Source organism: Glycine max, chromosome 12 (genome assembly GCF_000004515.6).
Source record: "Glycine max cultivar Williams 82 chromosome 12, Glycine_max_v4.0, whole genome shotgun sequence".
NCBI classification, from domain to species: domain Eukaryota; kingdom Viridiplantae; phylum Streptophyta; class Magnoliopsida; order Fabales; family Fabaceae; genus Glycine; species Glycine max.
In genome coordinates, this window is record NC_038248.2 from 5,293,533 (window position 1) to 5,320,916 (window position 27,384).

At 33.9% G+C, this 27,384-nt stretch overlaps 3 protein-coding genes and 1 pseudogene across 10 annotated transcripts; 3 read left to right on the top strand and 1 right to left on the bottom strand.

The window, feature by feature from the left end:
• The first annotated feature begins 10,040 nt into the window (after nucleotides 1-10,040).
• Nucleotides 10,041-10,573, top strand: LOC106795255 (RING-H2 finger protein ATL80-like; annotated as a pseudogene).
• A 421-nt stretch (nucleotides 10,574-10,994) lies between these two features.
• LOC100798862 (interactor of constitutive active ROPs 3) lies at nucleotides 10,995-18,029 on the top strand. Of its 8 annotated transcripts, none has more exons than XM_006592165.4 (5): nucleotides 11,058-11,289; nucleotides 12,922-12,979; nucleotides 13,415-13,517; nucleotides 15,099-15,270; nucleotides 16,161-18,029. In XM_006592165.4, the coding sequence occupies exons 3-5, from the start codon at nucleotides 13,498-13,500 to the stop codon at nucleotides 17,814-17,816; spliced, it is 1,848 nt and encodes a 615-aa protein (XP_006592228.1). In that variant the 5' UTR covers nucleotides 11,058-11,289; nucleotides 12,922-12,979; nucleotides 13,415-13,497; the 3' UTR covers nucleotides 17,817-18,029. The 8 variants fall into 8 exon arrangements, with proteins under 8 accessions (XP_006592230.1, XP_003539735.1, XP_006592228.1 ...); XM_003539688.5 differs by lacking the exon at nucleotides 11,058-11,289 and adding an exon at nucleotides 11,735-12,001; XM_006592167.4 differs by lacking the exon at nucleotides 12,922-12,979 and having other exon boundaries at nucleotides 10,995-11,289; nucleotides 13,429-13,517.
• Nucleotides 18,030-19,949: 1,920 nt separating this feature from the next.
• Nucleotides 19,950-21,817, top strand: LOC100787234 (40S ribosomal protein S23). Its single transcript, XM_041007527.1, has 4 exons — nucleotides 19,950-20,011; nucleotides 20,929-21,096; nucleotides 21,180-21,306; nucleotides 21,406-21,817. Exons 1-4 carry the CDS (start codon nucleotides 19,950-19,952, stop codon nucleotides 21,544-21,546), a joined length of 498 nt encoding a protein of 165 aa, XP_040863461.1. The 3' UTR covers nucleotides 21,547-21,817.
• A 2,285-nt stretch (nucleotides 21,818-24,102) lies between these two features.
• LOC100799737 (dof zinc finger protein DOF2.1) lies at nucleotides 24,103-26,369 on the bottom strand. Its single transcript, XM_003539689.5, has 2 exons — nucleotides 25,944-26,369; nucleotides 24,103-25,258 (listed from the first exon to the last, which is right to left on the bottom strand). The coding sequence occupies exons 1-2, from the start codon at nucleotides 25,968-25,970 to the stop codon at nucleotides 24,368-24,370; spliced, it is 918 nt and encodes a 305-aa protein (XP_003539737.1). The 5' UTR covers nucleotides 25,971-26,369; the 3' UTR covers nucleotides 24,103-24,367.
• Nucleotides 26,370-27,384: the final 1,015 nt, after the last annotated feature.

A 27,384-nucleotide genomic window follows, 5' to 3' on the forward strand; every position in this document is an offset into this window, starting at 1 on the left:
TCTGAAATTTTTTTTTACTAAAATTGAATTTGAAAAATAGAGATTGACAAATAAAAAATGAAAATAAAAATTGGGTATACAAATTTTTACTGTTTGAATCAATTTATAGTGTAAAAATTTTTCGACGATTAATGGATATTTCTTTCTTTACCGTTCATGTTTCTTCTTTAGTCCAATTTTTTTATCCTAACTATACACATGCTTCCTTTCATTTGTTGCTTCACACTGCCTTCCTTCCTTCATTCTACCTTCACTTCTTTCTTTCTTTTTTTTCATTTTTTTCTCCTCCTTCTCTCCTGCCTCTTCTCCTCTACGGCTTCCCCTTCTTCCTCCTTCTCTCCTGCCTCTTCTCCTCTACGGCTTCCCCTTCTTCCTCCTTCCCCCTCCATCGCCTCCTTCATGACCTCTAGATAAGTCCATTTTTTTTATTCTTTGCCTCTTCTTTTGATTTTTTTTTCTTCAACAACTTTCTTCCTGCAAGTTTCTGTTTTGAAATTTTTTTATTTTTTTTCAAGTATGTCTAGAGATCTTCAAGATTCATGTACAACAATTCATTTTCCATCCTAGAGATTTCTGCTTCTCTTTTATTGTAAGATTCATATAAGATTAGATGTTGAACTCAATATCTGACATTAAAATTATTCTAATAATACTAATTTCCATTTATCAAGAACGTGTTATAGTAGTACTAAGCTACTCATTTGGACTAGATAGAAAATGAAGTTTTAAAGGCATAAAGATTTATAAATTAAGGAACATTTGGTAAAGGAATTTCAAAACTCCTTTGTCTCCTCGTATTGTCATGCAGTGCTTATTAACTATTTATAGCATCTACAATGTAAACTAAGGGATCTAGTCCACGTGCTTCAACAGTCGTGAGTTCTCATAAATTTTTGGTACTGAGTTTAATTTTTATAAATAAAAAAACTATCTATAATATATGATTGCTTAAATGAGTGTGATATTTATCTTACAATTATGATGAGTTTTGTAATGTCACAAATTTAAAAACTCTACACACAATTTCATTTTAATACTAAGGTTGTTAAAGTAAATGTTTAACTTATTAATTCTCATTTTTTTTTTGGTTGATTCTTAGTTTGAAAAGTTTTTTATTGATAAAAAATAGTTAAACGACATATAAAAAGGTACTTTTCACTAGTGGTTTTTTTGTTTGTTTAAGCCTTTACGAACTTAAGATATGGGTATCATCTCGTTATTGGATATTTTCATGGGCCATGTACTATAGTGAAAGCAAATTTAGCAGATAAAGTTGTATTCATCTGCCTCTGCCATTAAATTGAAACAGTGAAGTACTCTCAGTCTCGGTATTGGATTTTCATGGCTATGCCGTGTGGGTAGTTAGAGAACCTGAGTCCTGACAACTGCTTCCTGCACGGTCCGAACTTGCTTTATCACCTTAATTCGAAATGTAATTTATATTCTGAAAATAATTTTTTTATCAATAAATATTAGTTGAGAGCATTCGAATTTGTAATTTCTCCTCATTCTCTTCTTCCTTCACTCCTCTCATCATCCTTGTATATATCGAAAATGCTAATCCATACCGTTAAATTACATTCCTCTAACTAAAGTCAAAGTCGACAAAAATTTCTGAACGGCAGTTCCATTTTTTCCCCGCTTATTACATCATCGTACTAAGGATATAGTTTGAGTTAATTTATGCGTGGGCCAGAAAATTTTCAAAACAATGATACTAATTAATAATAATAAATGGCAGGGAGCATCAATCTCGCATGCACATTCTAAATAGTTTATGATTGGGGTGTAGAAGACGTTAGCTCGTTATTATTCGTTGATGGATCTTGATAAGTGATGACAAATCAAATCAGATGGTCCAAATAAATATATTGCCTAACATATATATGTGGGGGCAAGCCTAGATGGACATGCAAAATGATCCAGCATAAAGTCAGCAGAAGCTGCATGGTAATTCAAAGCTCCCGGACTTTATGGTCAAACTTTTTTTCTACGTATATTTTATTCGTACACAAATGATAATGATGTATATACTAAAAAGTGACATTCTTAAAAAAGTATTATGTCTCACCAACTATAATTATACTCATTGTTAATTTAAAGATCAAACGTAGCCTTGAGTTTTGGCTACATAAGCCATCCACAACAGCACAAAAACTGAGCCATTACCTTAGTTGTACATTTTGTATTTTATGTATCGGTTATGATTTGTGACAATATATATATATATATATATATATATATATATATATATATATATATATATATATATATAACTAAATAAGTACCCATAAGGTTTTTTTTTTGTGAGCCACGTGCCGAGTGGTTTATGCACCATTTGAGTGCATGTTTGGTTTTTAATTAGTAGACTTCAAATTATGCTTAAATAGTAAATTTGAAAGAAAAAAAAAGTCTAGTTACACTGTTATAAACTGAAAAGGTAAAATTGAGAAGAAAAAAAATGTTCACACGAAAGAAAAATAAAACTAAAACAGTCTCTAATGATTAAAAAAGCTTCTATCAACATAGTTACATAGATGATTTTTTATACACATCCACGTGAGATCGAACAATTAAGTATTTAAAGACCATGCTACTTAATTTTGTCTCAAAATTCAATTTGAAATGAAAGTAAGAGGAGAATTATTTTTACAAACACAATTTGCAAAATAAATTAATTCAAAACTAAATTTAATTTTTTTAATTCAAACATAACCTAACCGTCCCATGATTTTAGGAGTTTAAAATAAACTCTAAGCATATATTTCAAAATATAAATTTATATGCATGCATCATCAATAATTGACTTGAGATTATTTTTCCATTTAAGCAATGATCTTAGATTTGATGCTGAGCATGCAATTGACTGTTACTTGAATTAAATTTGTTATCCATATTACATAATAACTTTATGGGATTTAAAAATATATATATAAATAATATGAGAATAATTTAAACGTATATATATATTCATTCTATTGGAATCACCTGTAATCGATCCAAAGTCTTTCACGGTTTCAATCATTTGTGGGCAGTGGTATTCATTCATAAGTCTTCCATGGTTTCACCTAATACGATACTGCCTGTCTTTTGTTTAAATTATTTTTCTTCTTTATATATTTGTATCTGTGTGTGTTGTTTCAATTTCTTCCCCATATACTCTGTCATAAATCATTTGTTTGAATAAGGCTATTGATGATGAGCATGGACTAATGGTACTTTCACTGTGAGATCTGCGTACAATGAGTTGGCTTGTTTGAATAATTCCCCTACTATTCCTCTCTTCAACTCTATATGGATTTGGAAGGGTTCGGAAAGGATAAAATGTCTTCTCTGGATATAGCCTGTGTAAGCGGTCTCCTTTTTGGATCTTCCGTGTAACGTTCCTTGTTGTATTGTTGTGAATCAATTTCATCCTATTACGTGAATGCACCTTCTTAAAACAAGTTTGGAGTGTTTTCCTGTGCCCTGCATGATATCTTAGTTCGGGGCGTCCATGCCCCATGTAGATTTGGATGGAAAACAAGGTTTTTATATATGGTCCCTATGTTGATTATATGTGATTTTGTCCTTAAACCCATATAAATTTTGTTTAAGTAATTGGACTTGGTTGTATAACTAATTGGATCACAAGATCATGGCATGGTGTTTGCTTGTTTTTTGACCTGTGTGTATAACCGACTGTTCAAATTGATGAAATTTGGTTGGAATTATGGTTTCGGTCCAGTGCTAAAATGGATGGATACAAATTTCGTTGTAGGAATGGATGATACATCCTATGTGTAGTTTATTGGTGGTTGATACTGGTTAATTTGTGTTTTGTTGATGGTGTTGGTTGTTTCAATGTCATGCTGAATGGGGTGCTAAAATATTTTGTTGCCAATTAAATTGTGTGGTGATTATCTATATTTTGTTAATTCTTTTGTGACTTTTGATTGAGCATTGCCCTTAATTAATAGACAAGAATTATTTGAGTATAATATTATGTTAAACATGGTTGAGTTGTTTTGGTAGACTTTGAAATAGTGGCAATTGTTGGGCGAAAGGTTTATATTTTAATCTAGGTATGGAAAGTATTGAGGAGGAGCAAGAAGAGGTGGCCATAAATGCATCAAATGAAACGATCCTCAATGTAAGTGTTTAAAGTTTTTGACAGTATGCATCATATTGTGTGTTTAGTTGATTAAGTTAATATTTAATTTTTCTGTGGGTCTATGTTTACAGGTTGTGAACGAAGAAACCTATGTATTTAGAGAGAGTGATGATGTTAGTGGGGAAGAAGATAATGGTGTTGAAGATGAAAATGAAGATGTATTTGAGGATGATGGTACTTTGTTCAGTAACAATTTACTAGCCAGGTTGTGTGAGGAAAGTGTAGGAGGTGAACCAATCATCATCAATGGTTTAGTTGACATTGGAAAATTAATATGAGGAGCATTACTAGTGAAGTGGACAAATTTTTATTTGGTGACCTTGAAGCGCATATCTATTTTATTATTGGTACGCACATATTAACAGGTTTTCTGTAAGGAAGAGTAAAGTTGTTAAAAGCTGTAAGGCCGAAAAAAATACAGCAAACATTTCTTTTTTCAAGAGAAGGTCAACGAGATGACAGGCTGTAAGGGCGTCCACCAAGAAATAAGACTAGATGTGACTGTTCTGCAAAATTTGTTATGCATGTTAAGAAAAATTGTGAGCGATGAGAGGTAAAGGATTGGACTGATACGCATAATCACTAGATCTACAAGGAAGATTACTGTTCATTGTTACCTGACACATAGAAAGCTTACAATAGGTGATATTTTGCAATTTGAGAACCTTAGGAAAGCAGGAATTAGAGCTCCTCAGATTTTTGGTTTTTTTGCCAACATTTCCGATGGTTATGAGAACATTGGATTCTATAAGATAGATCTTCACAACAACATTACATGACAAAGAAGACAAGACTACTTTGATGCCACAGGAGCACTAAAGTTTCTTCATCGGTTGAAAAAGAAAGATCCTATGGTTTTTATAGCACACACAGTCAGGAGGTTGTAACATTTATTCTTTGAACTCACAAATTTTCCAAGGTGACCATGAAATCCTTCACAACATGAAGTAGTCCTTATTTCTGAAAAAAAAGTTCCCCCTAATGTGAGAGTTTGCCCACATTTTTCTCTTTTCATGCATATCTTTTATCCCCTTCTTTTCATGCAACTGAAACTCATATAACATTTCCACCCACATATTTTCAAATTTACCAACTTCATAATCACCTAACATGCATTTCTTAAAGGATATCATGAATGCTGGAATATGCACATTAGAATTAGCATTATGAATCAGATGCCAGACATATAGTCTGATGCACAGAAGGAAAAACTGTCTTTATTGCATTCTTCATCGCTAAGTCCCCGTCCATTATTATTGATACCAGTGACTTCCCTTTCATTGCATGCACAGAAGGTTTGCTTAGTGTCATCAAATACTAGAGCAGTGGCAAAAAATACTGTTTGATTATGGTTGTTAACACGCGGAGAAAATTGCAAAAGAACACGAGTACTTATTCTTCTGATATGTGGCATCAAAACTAATGACATCACCAAAGAATTCATAATTTAGTTGGCTTTCACCCTCAGGCCAGAATTTGAACTCATTAGGCATGCACCCTTTCTACACATAAGCCTTAACTTCAAATTAGTTAGTCTGGGCCACATATCCATTTTCCGTAACACTTCAAAAGTCATATAATGGGCCTTGCACACAAAAACATAACCAAACCATTCAGGGGACCATAAGCAGAATTGGTTCGGCCTCGAACTGTTCAACTTCCACCTTACACGGATTATGTTGGAACTCGAACTCAAACAATAACCACCGCACTAGAGTCGAGTACAACGCATAAAAAAAACGACAGAACACTCGAACAACAAAAATATGATATCGATTCAACGAATCACAGAAATACAACTTACACATATCGATTCAACAAATCAACCTCAGTTACTTATTAGCATCACCCCACTCAATTTCTTCACATGCCCTACCATTTCTTCTCAACCTCGGTTTCGTCAAAACAATTACTCTCCCACACAACATTCCCACCTAAAACTCCACTGCCACCGCCAATTACATTCCAACCTAGCGCGTACTAAACATATCAATAATCATTTGTATTAATTTTTACTAATCCTACTCAAAGGCAAAATGTGTCAAACACAATAACTTAAATGATTTATATTTAAATATAATTAATGACGGATTTAAGATTCTAAATCAGCGAATTTAAATTATAAATAATAAAATCAATGGATCCAATTATATAAATATAAATAAAATAAAATATAAAAATATAAGATTTTATTTATAAATTTAATAAATTTTAAAAAATAAAGTGGGACAAGTGCACACCCTCACATATTCCTAAGTCCACCACTGAATATGAATATAATGAAAGGGACAAACACGTCAAAAAAAAAAAAAGAACAACTACTAAAAACAATTAACAAATAGAGAAGATTCAACAGAAACAATTTAGTCATTCAATATTATATTGTTATATCTAACGGTTATTAAAAATTTCTCCACCATACACAAATTCATATATTTGACCCTGTTAGCCTGCGCATGTAATGCATGAATAGAATGAAAAGTGAAAACGTGAGACTGATCAATCAATTTATGCTTCACGTGAGATCTTTCTTTCTCACAGGTAATGTGGGGGTAAAAAAGGATAGCACATGGTTATGTTTGATAAGAAAGAGAAAAATAATATACTAAAAAAAATTAAATTAAAGAAATTTTTTATTTTATTTGGTGAGATTCACATCTCTTATATTTTATTTTAATTCAAAAATTTATCTTTTCTAAATCAAACATCTCTTAAGGAAATGTTTCTTCACATTAGAAAAAAAGGAATTGTTTAATATAGACTAATAAAAATTAAATAAAGAAAAATATTAGCACCACAATCTTTAATATTATCTTTTTTACTAAAAATTTAATTCAATTGAGTGAAAAATGTGTGTGAGTTATTATAAATTTGTTGGTACTTAAGTTCAATTTTTATAGATAATAAAATATTTTCTTTTTATTACTATTGAAAACTTAATTATGAGTGAATTTCATCTAATAAAGAATGTATATTTTAACAAGTTTTAGCCAACCATAAAAATTGGGTTAGTAAAAAAGTACTATATTGCTAACATTCTCAATAGACAAACATTTTTACCTTACATCTAGTCACAACAATTAGACAATGAGTGTCTCGCTTTTTCCTTTTCTTATCCAAGGTTCTTGACTTCGTAACAAATCAAAATGTGTAATGTATTTATAATTGCATATGAATTTATATTTAAAAGAAAAGAAAATCAAAATGCATATACAATATAATTATTCAAATATTTTATCAGAGTGTCATAAGAAAATGATAAGAAAAAATATTTTTATTTATTTTGATCCATATATCCAACTTAATTCCACCTGCTAATAATGGCATCAATTTGATTTGAAAAAATTACACAAATATATTCCATCCCAATCCTATTCTTAAACGTTCCTATCAAAAACTCTTGAAAACATTTTGGTTGAAGAAAATCTGAGTTGTATTTGATAGAACCGAAATATCGGTGAAAGAGAAAGGGAGGCGAAGAAGTGCTAGGAAGGGCGTGTTCTTTCCGTCGTTTGGCAGCAGAGAAATAGCCTTGGTTCCATGCATTTTCTTCTCTAATGCGAAGAAATGCCAATAAATAAGTACTGTGCTTGCAGTGTTACGTAAATACCCCTTGGTCTCTTGTTTTTCTGCTGTTTCCGTGAGGTGCCGCAGTCCTTGGGTTTGCTTCTTTATTGAATAATAATGTATTTTCATTATAAATTTATTTTTTATTTTATTTTGTATACACTAAAATACTTTAATTTAAATATTTTTTTTCTTATTTTTTCTCACATATCGATTTCCTTTCTCATTATCTTTTATTCTACCAAACACAACTTAAAAATATCTTCGTTAAAGAATGAAAGAAAACAATAGTATCTTTGAAATAATTATTCTTTGTTGGGTTCATTGCAGCATGAAATACAAGGAAAGGAAAGATGTTGTTTCCTAAAAATGAAGGCTCGGCCCAAACGAAAGGTGTTACCAGCAATCCAAACATAATTATAGAAAGGTTATTGTTATGTTAGTCAATCAACCAGCCGAATGTGTTTCGGGTAACTTTTACTCAAACACGATTCTAAAATTTGAATTCGTGATCAAGCAATTTTTGAGTTGAAAGGAAAAATTTGTCTTCAATTGTAATGAGTTCTCAAGTTACTCAATTGTAATGAGTTCTCAAGTTACTTTCAAAAACACTTAACTGGAAATGAATTGTAATATAATTTGGAGATAAACAAGACTTAAAATAAATTAATTTGAAAAAAAGCAAGACAAAAAACAAGTAAATAGAAAAAAAAAGAATTAGGAAATATAATTGTATTGACGAGATGGATTGATTATGTTTTCAAATACATATGTATATAGTAACAACTTAAGATTGTGTTTGTCCACATTGGGCCACTAACAACTAGATATTTAACTATCAATTCGGCTAATTTACATGTGATTCAACTAATCTTATATTCATTTGCATCCTTTTGAGTTTCATTTGAGCGAGAAAAGGTGGTGATACAATAGATGGAGACCTTACTTTCTCTGGTTAGATTGGATTTGATGATGGAGGACAAATGGTTGTGGACTAAGGGTGAGTCCTTCTTTTCATAGACCTCAACCTATTTGGTTATCACATCCAAGGTTTCTGATAGTCTTATGGTAGTGAATTTCCCCTTCCGGTTGTTTTAGAAGTGTGATGTCTCAACCAAGATCTTGGTTTTTTCTTGGAGGCTAATCCGAGACAGACTGCCTACTCGTGTAGCTCTAGTGAGGAGGGGGGTTATGGTGGAGGATGGTGGGTGTGTTTTTCATTGGGCTAGAAGGGAGGATTCACAACACCTATTTTTGGGGTGCACCTTCTCGTTTCAGATTTGGTGTGAGGACTATCTTTGGTGGGGTAATTCTTTAGTACAACATTAAGAGGTTTCGCTTCAATTCATGCAACGTGATTTTTTTTCTAGAGGGGTAAGAGAATACATAGAGTTCGCTATCTCATATGTCATACAATTTGCTAAAATCTTTGGTTTTACAAGAACCATATTATTTTCCTTGGAGAGGTAGCAGATGCACATGTGGTTTTGTGATAAATTTAGACTTTGTCTTGGTCATGGCTACTATATATGAGTCATGAGATGTTTGTTTGTTCCTTTGTCATTGGTGTTTGCAGTCATTTGTTGTTTTAGGCTGATTGCATTCTTGTTTTCTTTTCGTTCTATTTTTTTATGTTTTCATGCTGATGTATTCTTTTTGGGGAGTCACACTTCATAGTACCTTTTGTTAATATATCAATTTCATGTTGCCTTTCAAAAAAATTTTTTGCATCCTTTTGCTCCAATTTTTACTTCTATCTTCAAGGCACATTTAGTTAAGCTTATCACATCTTTCAAACTTTTGCCTTTGATCGCTTTGCTGATTAGCCCTAGTTTTTTTAATCCATGGTGACTGAAAGTTCCTCTTAATTTTGGTTGATCGTATTTCTACCAAACTGTAACTGTTTAATGATAATTTAATTCAAATAACTTTGAATTTATTTGCTTTATCATTATCCTTATAATTTGACAACAACCTTGACTCGACTATAAGCTATTCGGTTAACAAAAATATTTTGAGTGATAACATAGGAATTGAGCGGGTTTGTTTAAATTTTAAAAAATAATTTTAAAATAAACACATTTTATATAAATATTTTTAAGAAACAAATAAGATTTGTTTTTAAAATAAAGGTTTAATTACAAATTTAGTTCCCCTATTTATCTCAGCTCACTAATTTGGTTCTGATGTAATTTAATTCACCAATTGAGTCTCCCATTTTTTTACAATCTAGTTATTTTAGTCCACAACTCCAAAATTGGACGCTTACTGTTAATTGTTTACGTTGATCGTCACATGTCGTGCTTTTATTAGACGTTAATTAGGTGCAAGAAACTCGGCCACGGACTCCGTCCTCGTCGATTCCAACTTCGTCATCATCCTCACAACCCTCCTTTGCGCTCTTATCTACATCCTTGGCCTCATCGTCGTCGCTCGTTGCAACTATCTCCACTACCTCCACCTCTCCTCCTCCAATGCTACTCCCCGACCTCTGCCAATAAAGGCGTCAAGAAGAAGGTCCTTCACTCCCTCTCCAAGCTCATTGCCACCACCGAAACTGGTGTCAAGTTCGCCGACTGTGCGATTTGCCTCATCGAGTTAGTCGTCGTAGACGAAATCTAGGTGCTTCCTTAGTGCAAACATGGCTTCCACGTTAGCTGCATCGATGCCTGGCTCAAATTGCATTCCTTTTGTCCCTCCTGCCTTCATGTTCTGGTGGTTTCTTGCTGCAACAAGTGCGGTGGGATCTTGACTTCAATGAGTTCCAACTCCGTGTCACCGCTGCCGAACTCGGAGGCCAACTTCAAGGAAAGGGAGGATGTGGATAATTTCGTGTACCTAATTAACGTTTAATAAAAATACGATATGTGACGGTCAACCTAAACAATTAAGAGTCAACGTTCAATTTTGGAATTGGAAACTAAAATAATTGGATTGCAAAAAAAAAAAAAGAGAGAGAGACTTAACTGGTAAATTAAACTACAGAGAGACTAAACTAGTGAGCTGAGATAAATAAGAGAACTAAATTTGTAATTAAGCCTAAAATAAATATAAAATTATTTTTTAAGCAAAAACAATTTTAAAAAACACATAAAAATATATAAATATTTTATTAAAAATAAATACTTATTTTAATAAATAAATTTTAACAAAATGACCCCAGATTTTTTTGAATTTGAAAAGATGCGGTTGAATTAAAAAAAAAGTCAGTAAAAAGTGGAAGGAGCAGGTGAGAATTATACGGTAGGACACATGGAGTGCAGTTCGCGGACGCAAAGCTCTACTTCAAACCGATTAATTCGGGTTCCGTGAAGTGTCAAAGACTCTCTCTAGTACTCTTTTGTTTTGTTTCGTTCCTCTCTCACCCCTTCCTTTGTTACCCTTCACTTGCACGCTCAGCACACACACTATCCTCTTAACAAAACACAAACCAGTGTTCAGTGTTCAGTGTTCAGTGTTCAGTGTTACACTTCACACAGACAAGAATCCAAGACAACAAGGGAAACCAGACACATCATTAACACACGACACAAACATCCTCACTACTCTTCCATCTTCATTAAGTTAAGGTTAGAACTCATGGTTCCATGCACATTTCCCTTCCCATCTACATTCTACTTTTTCTCATAATACACGTAACATTATTATTAATTACTGCTTCATTTGTTACCTCTCACATAATTTCTTGCTGCCCAGGTTATTATAATATAGCACATGGCAAACAAAGATCTTCCACTTCATTAAAGTTCTTCACTTTAACTCCCTGGCTCCAGTTTCATCCCTTTTCCATCTTCACATTTGTTTTCTCTTTTTCGCATAAAACTGCTTTGCTTCTTAATTTGTCAAAATAAAAGACGTTACTTTGTTGAACCTGAAATGTGATAAAAAGCGCTTTTTTTGCCTGTTAAAAGTTATGCCAAAACAAACTGACACCAACATTAGAGCTGCAAGTGCAAGGTCTGGTAGCTTTCCCTGTATGAAATATTTTACTTGAATCCTTTTTTTAAAAGCAAAGGGAATATATTAAGAAAAAAGGGGTGATTCCTTAACGTACTTCTTTTGTCCGTTTCTTTCTCTGCGTCTTCCGCTTTTTATTTCATGCTTTAATAAATTAATCTCTCTCTTTCTCTCTCAAAAGATGGGTTCTCTTTTCAGTGTTTCTTCCTTCCTTCCATCGTCTTCTTTTGTTGCCTGGTTTAACGTTTTTTCATGCTTTCTCGTTTCCTGTAACATCTGATTCCTCTCCTCTTGTTCCCAATGAGATGAGAATCATTGCACGAGGTTTTTTTTCCTTATCCGTTTTGGCGTTTTTCTATTCTGCAATGCACATGGATAGAACATGCTTTGTTATAAAATTATCTTGTTTGTTTTCTCATTGAAGCAATAATCATGTGGAAAATGTCAATGGGTTACAGCCTAGTGTATTGATCATTTTGGCTTTTGCGTTTGGCAGACAGAATCAGAAGGTTTGAGCGTTTTTAGATAAATGGATATGTGTTCATATCACACCAACTTCACATCCTAAACTCTCGTTGAATGGACCGTGCCTTCTTTCAAGGCTAAAATGGGGGCTTAGAAAATTTCATTCGTGTTTTACAATAATACCCCTTGTAAATGTATGCATGAGAAAGAGGTGTAAAAACCGGTCCCATGCTGGTTGCTAGTTATAGTGGATTGGGGCAACCAACATGGTGTGACATGGTTAGTATATAACCTTGTCACTTGAGCATGTGGTCAAGGATTCAATGCCTCACTGGTTTGTATGGATAAATACATGTTGGAAGAGTTCAGCCTGTTAAATAGATTTCAGTAGCTTGAGGTACCCACCAAAAGAAAATGGGTTGGGGCAAAAAAAAAAAAAAAGAGAGATTAAATTTGGGTATCTAAAATGAAGCTCAAACTCAATGAAAGCTCGGTCTGTTCAAGCTTTTGGTGGGTTTTTGCGGTCTATGTCTAGATTGAGTCTTGATCAGATCAGACTAAAAAAGTCTACTTTTAATTTGGACTCACAATTTAAAGCTCAAATCCTTCATTTCTTTAGGCAGATTTGGGCCAAGTCAGGCGATCCATTTTGCTACCTCTAGATGAGAATGAAATTGATTCATTAGCACATAGGGGTGAATTGGTATTTTCCTCGTTTGAGATGGGGTTGATGTTAGGCCCCTGTGTAATTTCATCATTTTCTGTTGTTGTAATTGTAGGCCCCTCTTGATCATTACCGGGTGCTGTTAACCTGAAAGCTTGTCATAGCATCAGTTGGTAATGAGAACATTTTCCCTCATGTGTGGACCTGTGGTTGACATTTTGTATTAATACCAATTTGCTTGACTTTTATTTTTCCATCCTTTGAAGTGGTTCCCATCATCCTTACTTGCACACACCTTTCTAGTGATATCTTTTGTCACATTTTATTTTTATTGATACTTTTAGGGTGTAGGGAAATCTATGAAGGGTTTTCTTTATTCACTATGTGTTATTTTTAGGTACTTAGTCACTTGTAAGGTTAAGGTGCTTTTTTATTTTAGCATTGAAGTGAAAATCACAGTGAGCAAATCTTCTGCATTTATAGCATAGGAGGTGAAGATAAGAAGATCACCCCATCCTGCATGAACACATTTATTTTTTTTCCATAACTTCAACCTTCACATTGGATTCTCTTGTCTCAGTGTGTGATATTTGTCTGAACTGTTACAGTCCTTGTGGGTCAGGGAGCATTCAAGCAGTGAGGCCCAACTAATTAACCTGTTTCTCTTTACTGGATATAAGGCAATTAAACCATGCAAACACCAAAGACAAGGTAATCTTGGATTAATTGGTCCATTGCTCTTTTCCTGTTTTTATTAATTTGCTTCTTACTTTGCTAATTCAAAAAGATTTCTGGTTTTAAAATGCAATTAGAAAGTTAAATCAGCTCTGTGGTATTGTTTACCTTGATATATGTTGTATTTCTCTATTTTCTCCTTTATCAAATTTTAATGTCATTTAGTATTTCTAAAATAGAAAGAGAAAATGTGAATAAATAATAAGCTCTATATTAATTTTTCATGTTGTTAACAGCAATTAGTGCACCAAATGTTTGTCAAGTTTTTACAAGTGTCAAGTCTCCTCCTTCAAGCTTGGGGCACTTGCTATTAGCAGATACCCTGGGCTTCTCCTTTGTTGGGAGTAAATCCTTCTTTTTGTTTTCTTTTGCGTTTTCTCGTTCCAAAAAAAAAAATACCACCGAGTTCATGCCATTTTCATACAAAGCTATTAGCTGCAGTGGAGAATGCTTCAGATTTTTCTTTGTCTCAACATGCATATCTAATTGCAACTTGTCCTGCAATATTAATTTTGCTGGACTCTGGATTATTCTTTTATTTGTAAATTTGTATAATTTTATCTTCCAATATGATCAATTGCCGTAGGCTAACCAAGATATCATGACTACAACCAAAAAGGCTCTATTGAGTTTACCAAAATAATGTGTTATTTTTTTAGACCAATTGTGTTATTATAAAAGATAAATAGTTTGATGATGGCCCAGCATATTTGTCTCCAAACCTGAAGGCCTAATGATTCCTCTACACGTTTCCATTTTGGTTGCTTTAAAATGGCTTGTCCCTTTAACTGCGGAATGGGAGATTGGGACCTGGGGCAGTTATTACCAATTCTAATGAGTGAACAAAACATTGGTTTTTTCTATGAATCAACAGCCATATTATTACTTCTTTTTTTTTCTTCTCCCTAATGAGTATCAAATTTTAAAGGCATTATATCATTTGGTTAGGGCAAATGGGCAGTATGTAGCACCAACTATCCCCATTGAGCAATGGTGATAATATTTCTTGAAATGATAAGATTCTCTGCCAATTACTAGAAATTTGCAATTGAAAATTCACTGTTAGTCACCTTGTTAATTAATTGAAAATATTTCATAACATGTGCTTGGAAGACACTTTTCATTTTCAAACTGAATTTATGAAGTTGATGGCACCTAGGTTATATTAGGAAGACTTTCTTGTAACTTTTAGGAGTTTCTTCGTTTGTGCTTGGAAGACACTTTTCATTTTCAAACTGAATTTATGAAGATGATGACTCTATGTTATATTAGGAAGACTTTCTTGTAAACTATAGGAATTATTCTCACGTTGTTGTTATACTCAATTACTCTGTTGTTTTTTTAGCTTGTATTTGTGTATGTTTAAATTTGGCTTGAAGAATGGTTCGACTTATGTAGTCTCAAAGCTATATCATCTAAAAGAATTTCTGCTGCTATGTGAGTGTGAGGATAATGTTTAATATGGCTACGAGGTATTTATGGCTAGAATTGAGAGATATGGGTTTCCATTCCTCACAATGGAATTCACTTGTTTACATTTGTATATTCTGATTTCAGAAATGGATCCTCTGATGTGCCTCAGAAGGTGTCTCCACGTGCTGTACGCCAACTCAAGCCTACTACTCTGGACATTGATTCTGCATCTTCTTTAAGTCAGGCTACTAAATCATCAAAAGAAAGAAGCCCCAAAGTCACTGACCGCAGATCACCCAGAAGCCCAGTTATTGAGGTAAAAATTCTTTTATAAATACTATATTCAGTGCAGATATTTTAACTGAAAGTGTTTGAACCAAAGTATCTGTTGGATAATCTTCACAATGAGAACCATGATCTCCTATTAGATAAGCTTTTTTTGTTTGATATTTTAGTAGCTTATGAAAGAAGCTATGCCAAAAGTGTTTCTAAATGCAATGTGGGACTGTTTCCTGGTTTCCTTTCAAAAGTACTAGCTTATGGGTGCTATTAATTATTTATCTTGAAGTTCATTTTAGGATGTAGATTCTCCTCCTACAAAAGCACTTTAGCCATTTAGTAATTGGATAATAAATGGACCTTTTTTAAATGATTCTACTCTTAAATATTTAAGTGTATTCAAGTCACGGATGTACAAGTCACAGTTTTCTTAGTCTCCTATCCTTTACAAGTGAGAAGGGAATCACGTTGCACATGCTTTAGCCAATTTTACTTTTTCTTGTTTTAATGTGTTGGGTTGAGGATTATCCGTATCAAGTTGATACACCTATCTCTTCTGATGTACAAAATTTACATATTTCCTCTTGAATGAAATTCCCCAATACGTGTTGAACTTCAAAAAAAATGTCATTGAGGAGAGTGAGTAGAATAAACTACTGGGCTGCAATATAACAACTTATCATTGGTTTTATATTTGTGTTTGGGCATCGTACATAATGACTTGTAAAATCCTTGTTTTTATATGTTTCAGAGCCTCTGAGGTATGAGGTATCTTGTGTCATTTTTCAATTTTCATTTTTTTCAATTTTGTTCTACTTGGGATTTGTTATCCAGGTTGATATGATGTGTTTTCTCAAATTTGTCACATTTTTGTAGTCTTGAAATTTGTAGATAATTATAAACCATTGTAATTTTATGTTGCTTTAGAGGAAGCGCCCTAGCAAAATATCTGAGTTGGAATCTCAAATTTCTCAACTCCAAAATGATTTGAAGAAGGTGAGGGACCAGTTTATCTTGTCCGAATCATGCAAGAAGCAAGCTCAGCAAGAAGCTGAGGAGTCCAAGGAGCAACTATTGGCCCTATCTGCAAAACTTGAAGAGTCACAAAAACAAGTTCTGGATCTTTGTGCTACTGGAGAAGCTCGTGTTCTTGAGCTCCAGAAAATTGTAGAAGAACGTGATATGGCATGCCGATCTGAGCTTGAGGCCTCCAAAAAGCAGCTCTCAGTTGAGTCTGCTTCCCTGGCATCTGCAGCGAATGAAATTCAGTTGCTCAAGGCGCAACTTGAATTGGTTGCTAATTGTGAGAGCGTGCAATCTCAACATGCAGAATCAGCAGACATGGAGCTACTAAACCTTAAGCAGAACTTGTCAGAAACTCTTTCTCTTGTGGACGCCTTGAAAAACCAAGTAAGGGATTGCAAAGAGTCTGAAGCTCAGGCCCAAGCATTGGTCAATGAAACTACGGTGCAACTTGAGGCCGCAAAAGGAACTGTTGAGTTCCTAAGGGCTGATGTTGCAAGAGCTGTTGATGGCTACAACTCCGTTGCTTTAGAGTTAGACCAGTCTAAAGCTCGGGTGAACTCACTAGAGGCACTTGTTAGCAAAATTGAGAAAGACCCCATCAATAATAAATGCATCCCTTCTGAAAATGTTGCAGATGACCATAAATCTGAGCACCAACCTGAAATATTGAAAGAGGGAGAGGATCCTAATCAGCTGGAAGCAGAAGTTGTTTCTTTGAAGTCCGAGGTTGAACAATTGAGATCTGCTATAGAGACTGCTGAGACTAAATACCAAGAGGAACAGATTCGAAGCATGGTGCAGATCAGGAATGCATATGAGTTAGTAGAGCAGATAAAATCTGAATCAGGTAAGAGGGAATGTGAGCTAGAGGCTGAGTTGAAAAAGAAGAAAGCTGATATTGAAGAGTTGAAGGCTAACCTAATGGACAAGGAAACTGAGTTGCAAGGCATTGTGGAGGAGAATGACAACTTGAACCTAAAGCTTGAAGAGAGCATGTCATCCAAAAATGAGCACAAACTCAAAAGGGAAATTAAAAGACTAGCAGAATGTGTGGCAGAACTGAAGGCGGATATGATGGACAAGGAGACAACACTGCAAAGCATATCTGAAGAGAACGAAATGCTGAAATCGGAAATCAACAACAGTGGCAAAGCGAGAGAGGAAGTTGCTGCTGAAGTAGAGGGAGCCAAGGCGGCAGAACACGAGGCTCTCATGAAACTTGGGATTGTGATGGAGGAAGCAGATAAGAGCAACAAGAAGGCTGCAAGAGTGGCCGAGCAGCTGGAAGCGGCACAAGCTGCAAACTTGGAAATGGAAGCTGAACTGAGAAGACTGAAGGTGCAGTCTGATCAGTGGAGGAAGGCTGCAGAGGCAGCTGCTGCTATGATTTCAACAGGGAACAACAATGGGAGGCTCACAGAGAGAACTGTGTCTTTGGATAACAACAACTATATGTGCTCACCCTATGCTGAAGACATGGATGATGATTTCCAGAGGAAGAAAAATGGCAACATGCTGAAGAAGATTGGAGTCTTGTGGAAGAAGCCTCAAAAATAGTTGTGATGATGTCTGATTTATGAAGTGTTCTGAAATTGTAGTCCAATAAATAGTGTGTTCATGTCATGTTTATTACTATGTCTTTTGCAATTGTCTGACCCCTACATTACCCTCTGCACTGCACTGTAAATCCTGCCCCTATCTGAAACTGTTTGTGAACTGTACTTGAAACATTGGCGTTTAATTATTGAATGAACTAAGCTCTTAACATAATTCTCCTCCACCCGGGAATATGTTTGGATTCTAGAAAAATGCTAATCAGTCTCTTAGGAACTGGTTAAGAAACTTAAAGTAAAAATATGTTTTTGAAAGACAAAAAATTATGTTATCCGTGATTTTTTTATGTTGTGTTATAATTTATGTAATAAATATTTTTTATTTATTTTTAATAAATGTCTTAAGGACACTAATTAATAAAATTCTTAATTTTATTGTTTATTTGGGAAATGAATATTAATGTGGTATTTGAATTCAATACTTACATTTGGTAAATGTTTCTATTTTCTTTTAAAGTAGTAAATAGTTTTTTGTTTTTTTACCTATAATAAAAAAATACCTTCCTAATAAGGACATTTTGTAATAGTGGTCATCCTGCTTGAATATAAGTCTTCCATAAAAGTTATCTGCTGACTGCTGATTTGTAAAAAGAAAAAAAAAATCGCTAACATGTTTTGTAATTTTTCAGTTTCCTCAAGATTAATCTCTCCTTATGCAGTCAGCCAAATGGTAGGGTAAAATAAATTTAATTATAGTTCTTTTTAGGTGTTATTTGTACTGTACATGATGAAAGTTTTATCCACTTTAATGATTAAGTTAAATTTTAATTTTAATTTTAATTAAAGATATTTAAAAGCACTTAAAAAACGATATATTTTTTTTCCTACTAATGAGACCTTTTTAACAATGTTTTTTTTTCTTCATACAAACCTAGGAAGGCTTATTTAAAGAATTCGAGTTCCTTTCACTGAGATCAATGCATGTTAATAATGTCTTTCAAATTTAACATCAGTATCACATACCATTTTCGGTTAGGTAAATGAAATGCGATATATTTTTTAATTAGATATAAAAAGAAAAACTGTGTCTTAGGTATAAAACAAAATAGGGGCTTGATTTTTTTTCTCATTTTTTTATTTTGAAAATGTTTTTTTATAATAATTTTACACTAAGTAATTAGTTTCTTATGCAAAATCAATTAAGTTTTGAAAAATGTTTTCAAAACAAGTATTTTTTCAGAAGGGATTCAACCCAATTGGTTGAGTAATGTGAATTATTATAAACTCTTTCATATTTGAGTTAGATTCCTACAAATAAAAAAAATAAGATTTTAAAAACTAAAAAAAAAGCAGTTGAGCAATGGTTTTTCATAGGTTAAATTATTTTATTGTTTATTTAATTTGTTATTTAGTTTCAATTTGATTCTTTAATTTTTAAAATCAATTCAATTTAATTCTATCATCTAAATTAAATTGAAGATGCTAGAAATATATCTTTTGTGACCGTTTAAAACTATTTAGTAAATCACTTCAAAATATAATTTCTTAATACCAATTGACTCAATTTAATAGGTATGACTAAATTGAATCAATTTTAAAAATAAGAGAACCTAATTGAATAAAAAAAATAAAAAACCAAATTAAATCTAAAATATAAATGAAATGAAAAAACTAATTTAACCTTTTTCATATTTTTTTTTTATTTTCATCTTGTCAATGTTTTTCTCCCCCTTCACCAACTATCTAAGCAAGCTTATTTAGTTGCATTCTGAAAACTAAAATCAATTTTTAAAAATAAGAATTAAACACACCCTTGGACCTAGGAGCCTGAGAAAATAAATTTAAAATGAAAAAAATCATATGTGATAGGAGTACGAATCCTGATCGGTGTGTGTATAGAGAAATCATTCTTGAAAGACAACAACGCACCTATGAGTGCTAGCAAATTCTTCGGAAGAGTTTAAAAATCTCAATAAACAACCTGAATACTCCTTTGCAATCATATACGAAAAAAAAATTAAAATGGAAAATGGCCTTTTAGTCTAAGAAAGAAGGCTTCACACGTTATTAAATTTAGTTAAGGTAACGGTTAGGGTTTGAGTGTGGCGTGGTAAGTAGTGTAGTAGCTGGTTCTTACATGCCCACTCCGTCCGGCTCAGAAGCTGCCATTGGTACTCGCCACACGCCACCATGGAGCCAGTCTCATTTCGCAACGCTATTTCATTTAACGAAATCGTTTTTTCTGACTTTGAATGGTTATTTATGTTTCAGCATAATGATCATTACCTGTTGTAGTGCAATTTCCTTCATTCCATTAATCAACACTCTTAAAAATTCATGCTATAATGTCTTTTTTCTTTCCAATTCACATAGAGGAATCATTCTTAAAAGGGTGTTTGGACTTTGGAATAGTATTCAGCTCCCCGCCAGAATTGGAGGAAATTCAAAAATTAGTGTTTTTTTTTTTTTAAAAGTAAATTATGTTTCACATGAGCATGCATAATATGATATTGCCAAAAGGATAAGATTTTCCTGCAATCAAAATATACTATTAGTTATAGATTTGTGAGCTTATAACAATTTGTCTGTATAATTTAGCTCAGTGTTCACTTGTAAGTTGTAACTATTATTGAGTAGTTGCTTTGAGCTGAAAATGCTTTTATATTTGTCCAAATTATCATTCATGTAGTCTACTTTAGTTGCCCACAGATGTTTACTTTTGAGTGGTGCAACCGGAAACAATTGGAATCTTATGTTTCAGGAGCCATTTTCATGTTTGAATCATCTTGTCTTTTAAAAATGTCATTTTAATATAAAACGACGACCATTGTATAGCAACTGCAGGACGTGCCCTTCCTCTTTATATAGTTACGTCTAACGTGATAACTGATAACACAAGAACTTTCATATCTAATAAAGCTTAATTTATTCAGTATTTCACACTTCAGAGAAAATATTGACACACAACAATGCAGTAGCTCCTCTGTTGTGTATTGCTTTTGCCAATTGAATCACTGTTTACTATCCAGTCTTCTGTATTAAACTAAAGGGTCCATTATCATAGGGTGAACTAATAATAGTTAATAGCTATGTACTGGCATTGTTTCCTTTGTCAGGAAAACACATGGTATGGGAGCTGCTCGCAAGTTGAATTCCCACCGAAGAAGGCAGAGGAAGGCTGACAAATCATACAAGAAATCACATCTTGGAAATGAATGGAAAAAGCCATTTGCTGGATCGTCTCATGCAAAAGGCATTGTTAGCCTAATAATATATACTTTTCTGTCGATGGCATGCATACCATTTTTACTTTGAAATTTTCCATAAGCTTTAACAAAAGATTTGTCTAAATTGATATCTTACACAGTGGGATTGAGACTAAGCAACCAAACTCTGCCATTAGAAAATGTGCTCGAGTACAATTAATAAAAAATGGAAAGAAGATTGCAGCTTTTGTGCCAAATGATGGTTGCTTGAACTATATTGAAGAAAATGTAAGTTTTGCTAAAAAAGGGAAGTGGAGGTATTGGGGTGAATTTTGTTTTTCTTTTTCCTTTCCGATTAAAAATTGATGCTTGTTATGGCTCGTGCAGGATGAAATGCTTATTGCTGGTTTTGGGCGAAAAGGGCATGCAGTTGGAGATATTCCTGGAGTCCGATTTAAGGTTGTGAAGGTATCTGGGGTGTCTCTTCTCGCCCTCTTCAAAGAGAAGAAGGAGAAGCCTAGGTCTTGAGTTATTGCTTTTAGGAGTCCCCATCTTTGGTTTTTTATGGTTTTCAATTGTAGGAATTGGGACAAGTAGAACATGGTTCTCTTCTCTTCATGGATCTAGAACCTTGCACATTTCAATCCTATGTGTGGACTTGTTAAAAGTCATGCTCATTTGTTGGTTTATTGATTGTTAATATTATGGAGAGTATGGCTTGTATATTAGTTTTCCACGAGATTGCTCTTTCTTCAATCACCTGCGGTTGGAACTTGGCATTAAAGAATGTAAAATCCATAACAAGGTTACAGAACTAAAGGGTTAATCTACTGTTGAACATTATAGGATTGTTGACTTCGGCTTGACAAACAAGGTCATTTGGCATGGACAGAAATTTTATGAAGTTCCTCTTCATCATTTAAAGTTTTTATGAAGATTTATTAGTTGATACAATATGAATATGTATTTGAAATATTACTCATGTTAGACCGACTCCCCTCGCATCAGTTGTAGAGATTTTATTCTCTTGAACCTAACTGGGGTCTCATCTCATTCCCACGTTTTATTGCTGTTTAGCGGGCGCTTTGCCCTCCTGCAAATTAAAATAAATAAAGTTCTTCACAGATCATAGATAATCTCACTGTAACCAAAAATTAAAATCTTACGTATTCCCATTATGATCTGTAATTTTTTATTTTTATTTTTTGCTTTATATTTCTTTCCTTACATCTAATTACTCACAAATTGCCTTGTGAGATATCTTTGCTGATAATGCTTTTACACATAATTTATGTAAGTTGATATCATAAGATTAGTTCCTATGTAGTGTAACATGTGAAACTCGGGTTCTAAAAAAACTCCTCACTCTAAATTTAATAATTTGATGTAATAATCATCTTACACTGGAGAATTTCAAAGACAAAATATCTTATTACTCTTCTCTTTGAGGATTCTCTGTCGTTTGTCTCGTTTTAAAAGGATTTATATTACTAAACTTAATTGGAAGAACCTATGTGTCTGCATGTGCTCATCTGATGAGTGACTCTCAAGTCTGAACAAGTGGCACATTTGTCTCGTCGCCGTAATTCAATTGTCAAGACAAGTGACATGTCCCTTGGCCCATAAGGTTCCAAATATTCCAATTATGTTACATGCTTCAACTTATTTTTGGGGTCGAAAATGACTTGCTTCAACTTAGAAGATCTCAAAATTCATGCCTGCACATACTTCAACTTATAATGAAAAACCTTTTTTGGTTTGAACCACTGCTTCATTTTCTGGAGTGTTATTTTTGGCTACGTAAGTATGTCGAAATTCCGTAACTCTGAAATGTATTGTACGTAATTCAAAGGAACAAAGCCAAGCATTTTCTTTAATTTGTTCCCCAACACTTCTTAGTCCTACATAAATATATATATCCAATTCCATTAAAAGCACACAAGGGTAATGTAAAGCATTATTTAAATTGTAAAGCCTTGTGAATACAAGATTAAGAAACTAAAAGTAAAGCACATAGATGGAATAATATACTATCATGTTTGTGCCATGTGCTTGTCAGATAAACAAGAGATAGTGCTAGTTGGAGACTTTGACCAACTGTACTTGCTCCACCTCGTTCTCATTTGAATCCCCAACCAAAGTAGGCCCAGTACTTGTTGCTCTTTGAGGTGAATGTGACGGTCAATTTAAAATATTGTTCATTGCTGACATAATTTAAAATATAGTCCCTTTAGTCCTATTATAATTTGTCATATCATAATCATAATCATCTAATTAAAGATCAACCCTAGGCCCATCTCCTGCCACCAATCCCTCTACCCTTAATTAAGGACAAAACTGTAATCTCATCTAAACTAGGAGGAAAAAACACTTCTTCAATTATGCTATACAGCTGCATATATCTATTTTCATACCCAAAGAGCGAATTCTCAAAGAGTGACAGCAAAACAAATCAGATTCTCCCTCTGACTCCATTGAATTTTTTATGCCGCAGAACCACGTCCTCTTAAAAAATTTCAAACTATGATGTAGTAATGTAAGCTCATTGTCATTGATTACTGAGGCAAATTGAAATTATTTTCAAACTTACAACTGACGTTTCCTCACGCCCAAATCCTAAGTTGGATATGGTCTGCCAAGTGCTAAAGAGGGACAAAATCCTTCCCGAAGTTGGCGCTCATGCTTCACTGAAATTTCTATTCTAAAATTCTAATCGCCTGATTCAGCTCCACTATCATATATCATATGATATAATGGTACACATTCACTACATTGGTAACAACTTTAATTTAATTTAATAATGCATTTCAATAATATATAGTAGTCAGTTGTCAGTACAAAAACATGTTCTAAGAATCTACCTGGTGAGAATAAGATGCAATCGTAGAAGAATAACTTGAAACCATCACACTAATTATAAATCCAAAGCTCCTGAAAATTTGATTCTAACTGTTCAGGCTCGATCAGGCTGCATTAAACCATGAAACATCACTCTCATTCTCTCTCTCTCTCTCTCATATGTCAAATAAGGAAATGATGATTTTGATTCTCTATATCTACTTCTCTCCAACTTCATTGACTTGGTTAGCAAACAACCTCTGAATTTCATTAGTCTATTCACCAATTAAAAAGATAGTAGTAGCGCAAAAAATTTGACAATTTAAGGGGCAAAAAAGAGAAAAACAAACAAGAAAAAAAAAAGGAAAGAAAAGATGATTCAAGGGAATCAACCAAACCCCTATAATTAACCCAGCACTCAAAAGGATATTGAAAGTCCTAATTAGACTAATAATATTTTTAATAAAAACATGAGAAAGGAAATAAAATTATCAGTAGTGCCTTGTGTTGTCTACATTAGGGGACTGTTGAGAAGTCCATGCCATGATGAATTGATGCCATTCCAACTAGCTCTTCCTGAGTCAAGTTCACCCATGTTTGTGTCAGCATTATTGAATTGCCATGGAAAACCCCACAACACCCTACTCTCACTACTTGGTTCCCTTCCATTGCAAATTTCTTGCTTCATGGTGGTGACTGTCACTGCCTGTGTGGATGCAACACTCATTTCTTGATCATTATAAGGCATCATCATCATCTCTCCACCACAAGAAGCATTTCCATTGTCCACCTCCCCCATGTCTCCATTCCCATATCCATAGTACAGATTCTGCTGCATATTACTACTTTGTGTTCCAAGGAACCCACTTCTGAGGGCATCCAAGAACCCTGGGTTTGTGGATGATGATGAGTGATGATGCATGCCAAGGATATTATCACATGGGGTGCTTGGGTGGTGGTTCCCCAACATTGAAAGATCATGCTCATCATACCCCAATTGCCCACATGACTGCTTTTGAAGCCTTGCCAATGCAAGAGTGAGGTCACTTGAGTCATAGGACAATGAAGGAAGGCCAATGAGAGAGTTAGGATTTGGTGTGAATGCTTGGTCTTGAACTCTCTTTGATGTTGAAGATGATGATGATGATGACCTTTTGTTCTTCCTGCACCCTCCTCCCACAGGGACATTCCTAAGTGTACCTCCTTTGGTCCAATATCTCCTGCAGGACTTGCAGAAATACCTTGGTTGGGAGAGGCTGTAATTATTGTAGTAGCAGAATTTGGTGTTGGTGGAGTCACATCTGGGACACTTCAGAGCCTGTTCTGGCTGAGGCCTTGGCTTCCTCTCTTGCTGTGCTTTTGAACATGCCAACATGTTCTCCAATGACTGGCTAGACATTTGCTGCAACAAACAATACATCCAAATTAACTAATTGATCACATGTGAAATGAAACATAGGAATTAACCAATTAATCCTCAACCCAATTCGAATATATATTTTTTTATTTGTGGAAATTAAAAACAATGTCAAGAAAATTTACAATAACTTATTAATTATATTTAACCAACTGAATTAGATTCCTTTTAACATCCCATTTGAGTGTATGCTTACAAGTTATATACATATAGAAATGAAAGGTTAATTTTAAGAATTAAAAAATTACAGTACATACATCAGGTATATATATACGTATAATTGAATTTCCAATTAACTCAAAGGGATTTGCCTTTACTTTCTACTTCGAGAGACAAATCAATTACATACCCCGGCTATATATAAGTATGAGTTTCATAGAAAACGCCATGAATAGTATAGTATATGGTTTAGAATAACGAGGGATGGACAGAAGTTTCCTATATAAAAATGTTAAATAATATAAAATCAATAATTCTGTGTGAATTAAGACCATTAATTTCCTTCTTCACTCATCCAAATTCATCTTAAGGAAGAATTAAAACCAAAACCAAGTATTAAAAAAGCCATGAAAGACAAAAGAAAAGACAAAATTAAGACACGTTGATATAAAACACAAAAAAAAGCACGCATGCATGTTATGATATATATCATGTATGCAATGATATTTACCTGGTGTTGTCCACTGGAAGGATCCATCCATACAAAGAAAATATGCAAACTCCTGAGGTAAGTGATGAGTTTAAGAACTTGAAAAGGAAAGCAAGAGTTTTTGCTTGTGTGTGTGATGTGTATGATAGTACTTGAGGGAAGGGAAAGAGGGTAGAGCAAAGTGTAGAAGAGAGAAGAGTATAGAGAGAGTTTAGGAAGTCATGCAAAGAAGTGAGGTAATGGTAATAGAAACCACAGGCGTAGGACTAGTTATATATAAAGCACCCCACACACAAGCAATCCCAAGAGAGAGAAAGAAGGGTAATGTGGTAATGATGGGTTTTGCCGTACAAGATGATGGATGAGGTTGGCTTGCACGCAGAGAAAGCATTAAGAAAATTCGAGTGCCTTCACTTCCCTACTTACCCAATTCTGTTCTGCAACGGTTTCATACGAACCAAAAAAAACACAAACAAAAAGAAACACAAAACACAAACACACCCTTCTCTCGTGGGTCCCCTCTCGCGTGGATGCAACTATTAGTGGACCCCACCTCACCAACGGTCCCCACACATCCACCACTCCCTCTCCATAATCCACTCCTCCTCAAAAAAAAAAAAAAAAATCAAAATCAATATCAACTGCTGTTGGGATTAGCGTGGATGGGGATTAGTCTTTCATAATCCGATGAACTAAATTTGAATCTCTATGAAATATTCACATTTAATATTTAATCTACTTTGAATAGAATTGACTCTAAGAAATAAAACATGTGAAAACAAAAACCAATCCAATACCAATGAGTGTTTAATTTAGTGAAAGATACTACTCTTCCACAACATGATAATCAAGATTCAAATTTTTACTAAAAAGACATTATTTATATTTAATGTTGAATTGTAAAAAACAATCCAATTCATCGTCCAAACTAAAATAAAAAGAGAAACCTCCTGCGATCTTTTGTCAACCCCCAGATACAAAACCTCGTCCACTCGCATCTTTCCATGTTTGTTTTTTTTTTAAAAAAATAAAATTAATCATTCCATTTTCCATGTAGTACCCAATTTGTATATTTAGAAAAAAAAAAGAGAATAAATAAATAAAAAATGTTGGAATGAAAAACAAGGATTTGGTATGTGTGTATGATGAGGTGGGACCGAGAGGAAGGAGATATTATTAATTGAAATTGATGGAAGGGAAGGATTGTCGTCGTTTGTTGAATGTCCAGGTGATGTGGACTTGTAATGATGTTGGGGACAGGCAAGGGGACACTAATGACAGTGACAGAGGATCTCCATTTTCATCTTCATCCTTCCTTCGTCTTTTTTGTGCATTCATTCTCGTGTGGACACTCACTCACTGTTTCCCCCATATCCCTTATTTACATCTTCCCCCCTCATATATACATATGTTAATACTAACATATATACCTACTTAATTAACATTTATCATCAAACCAAAC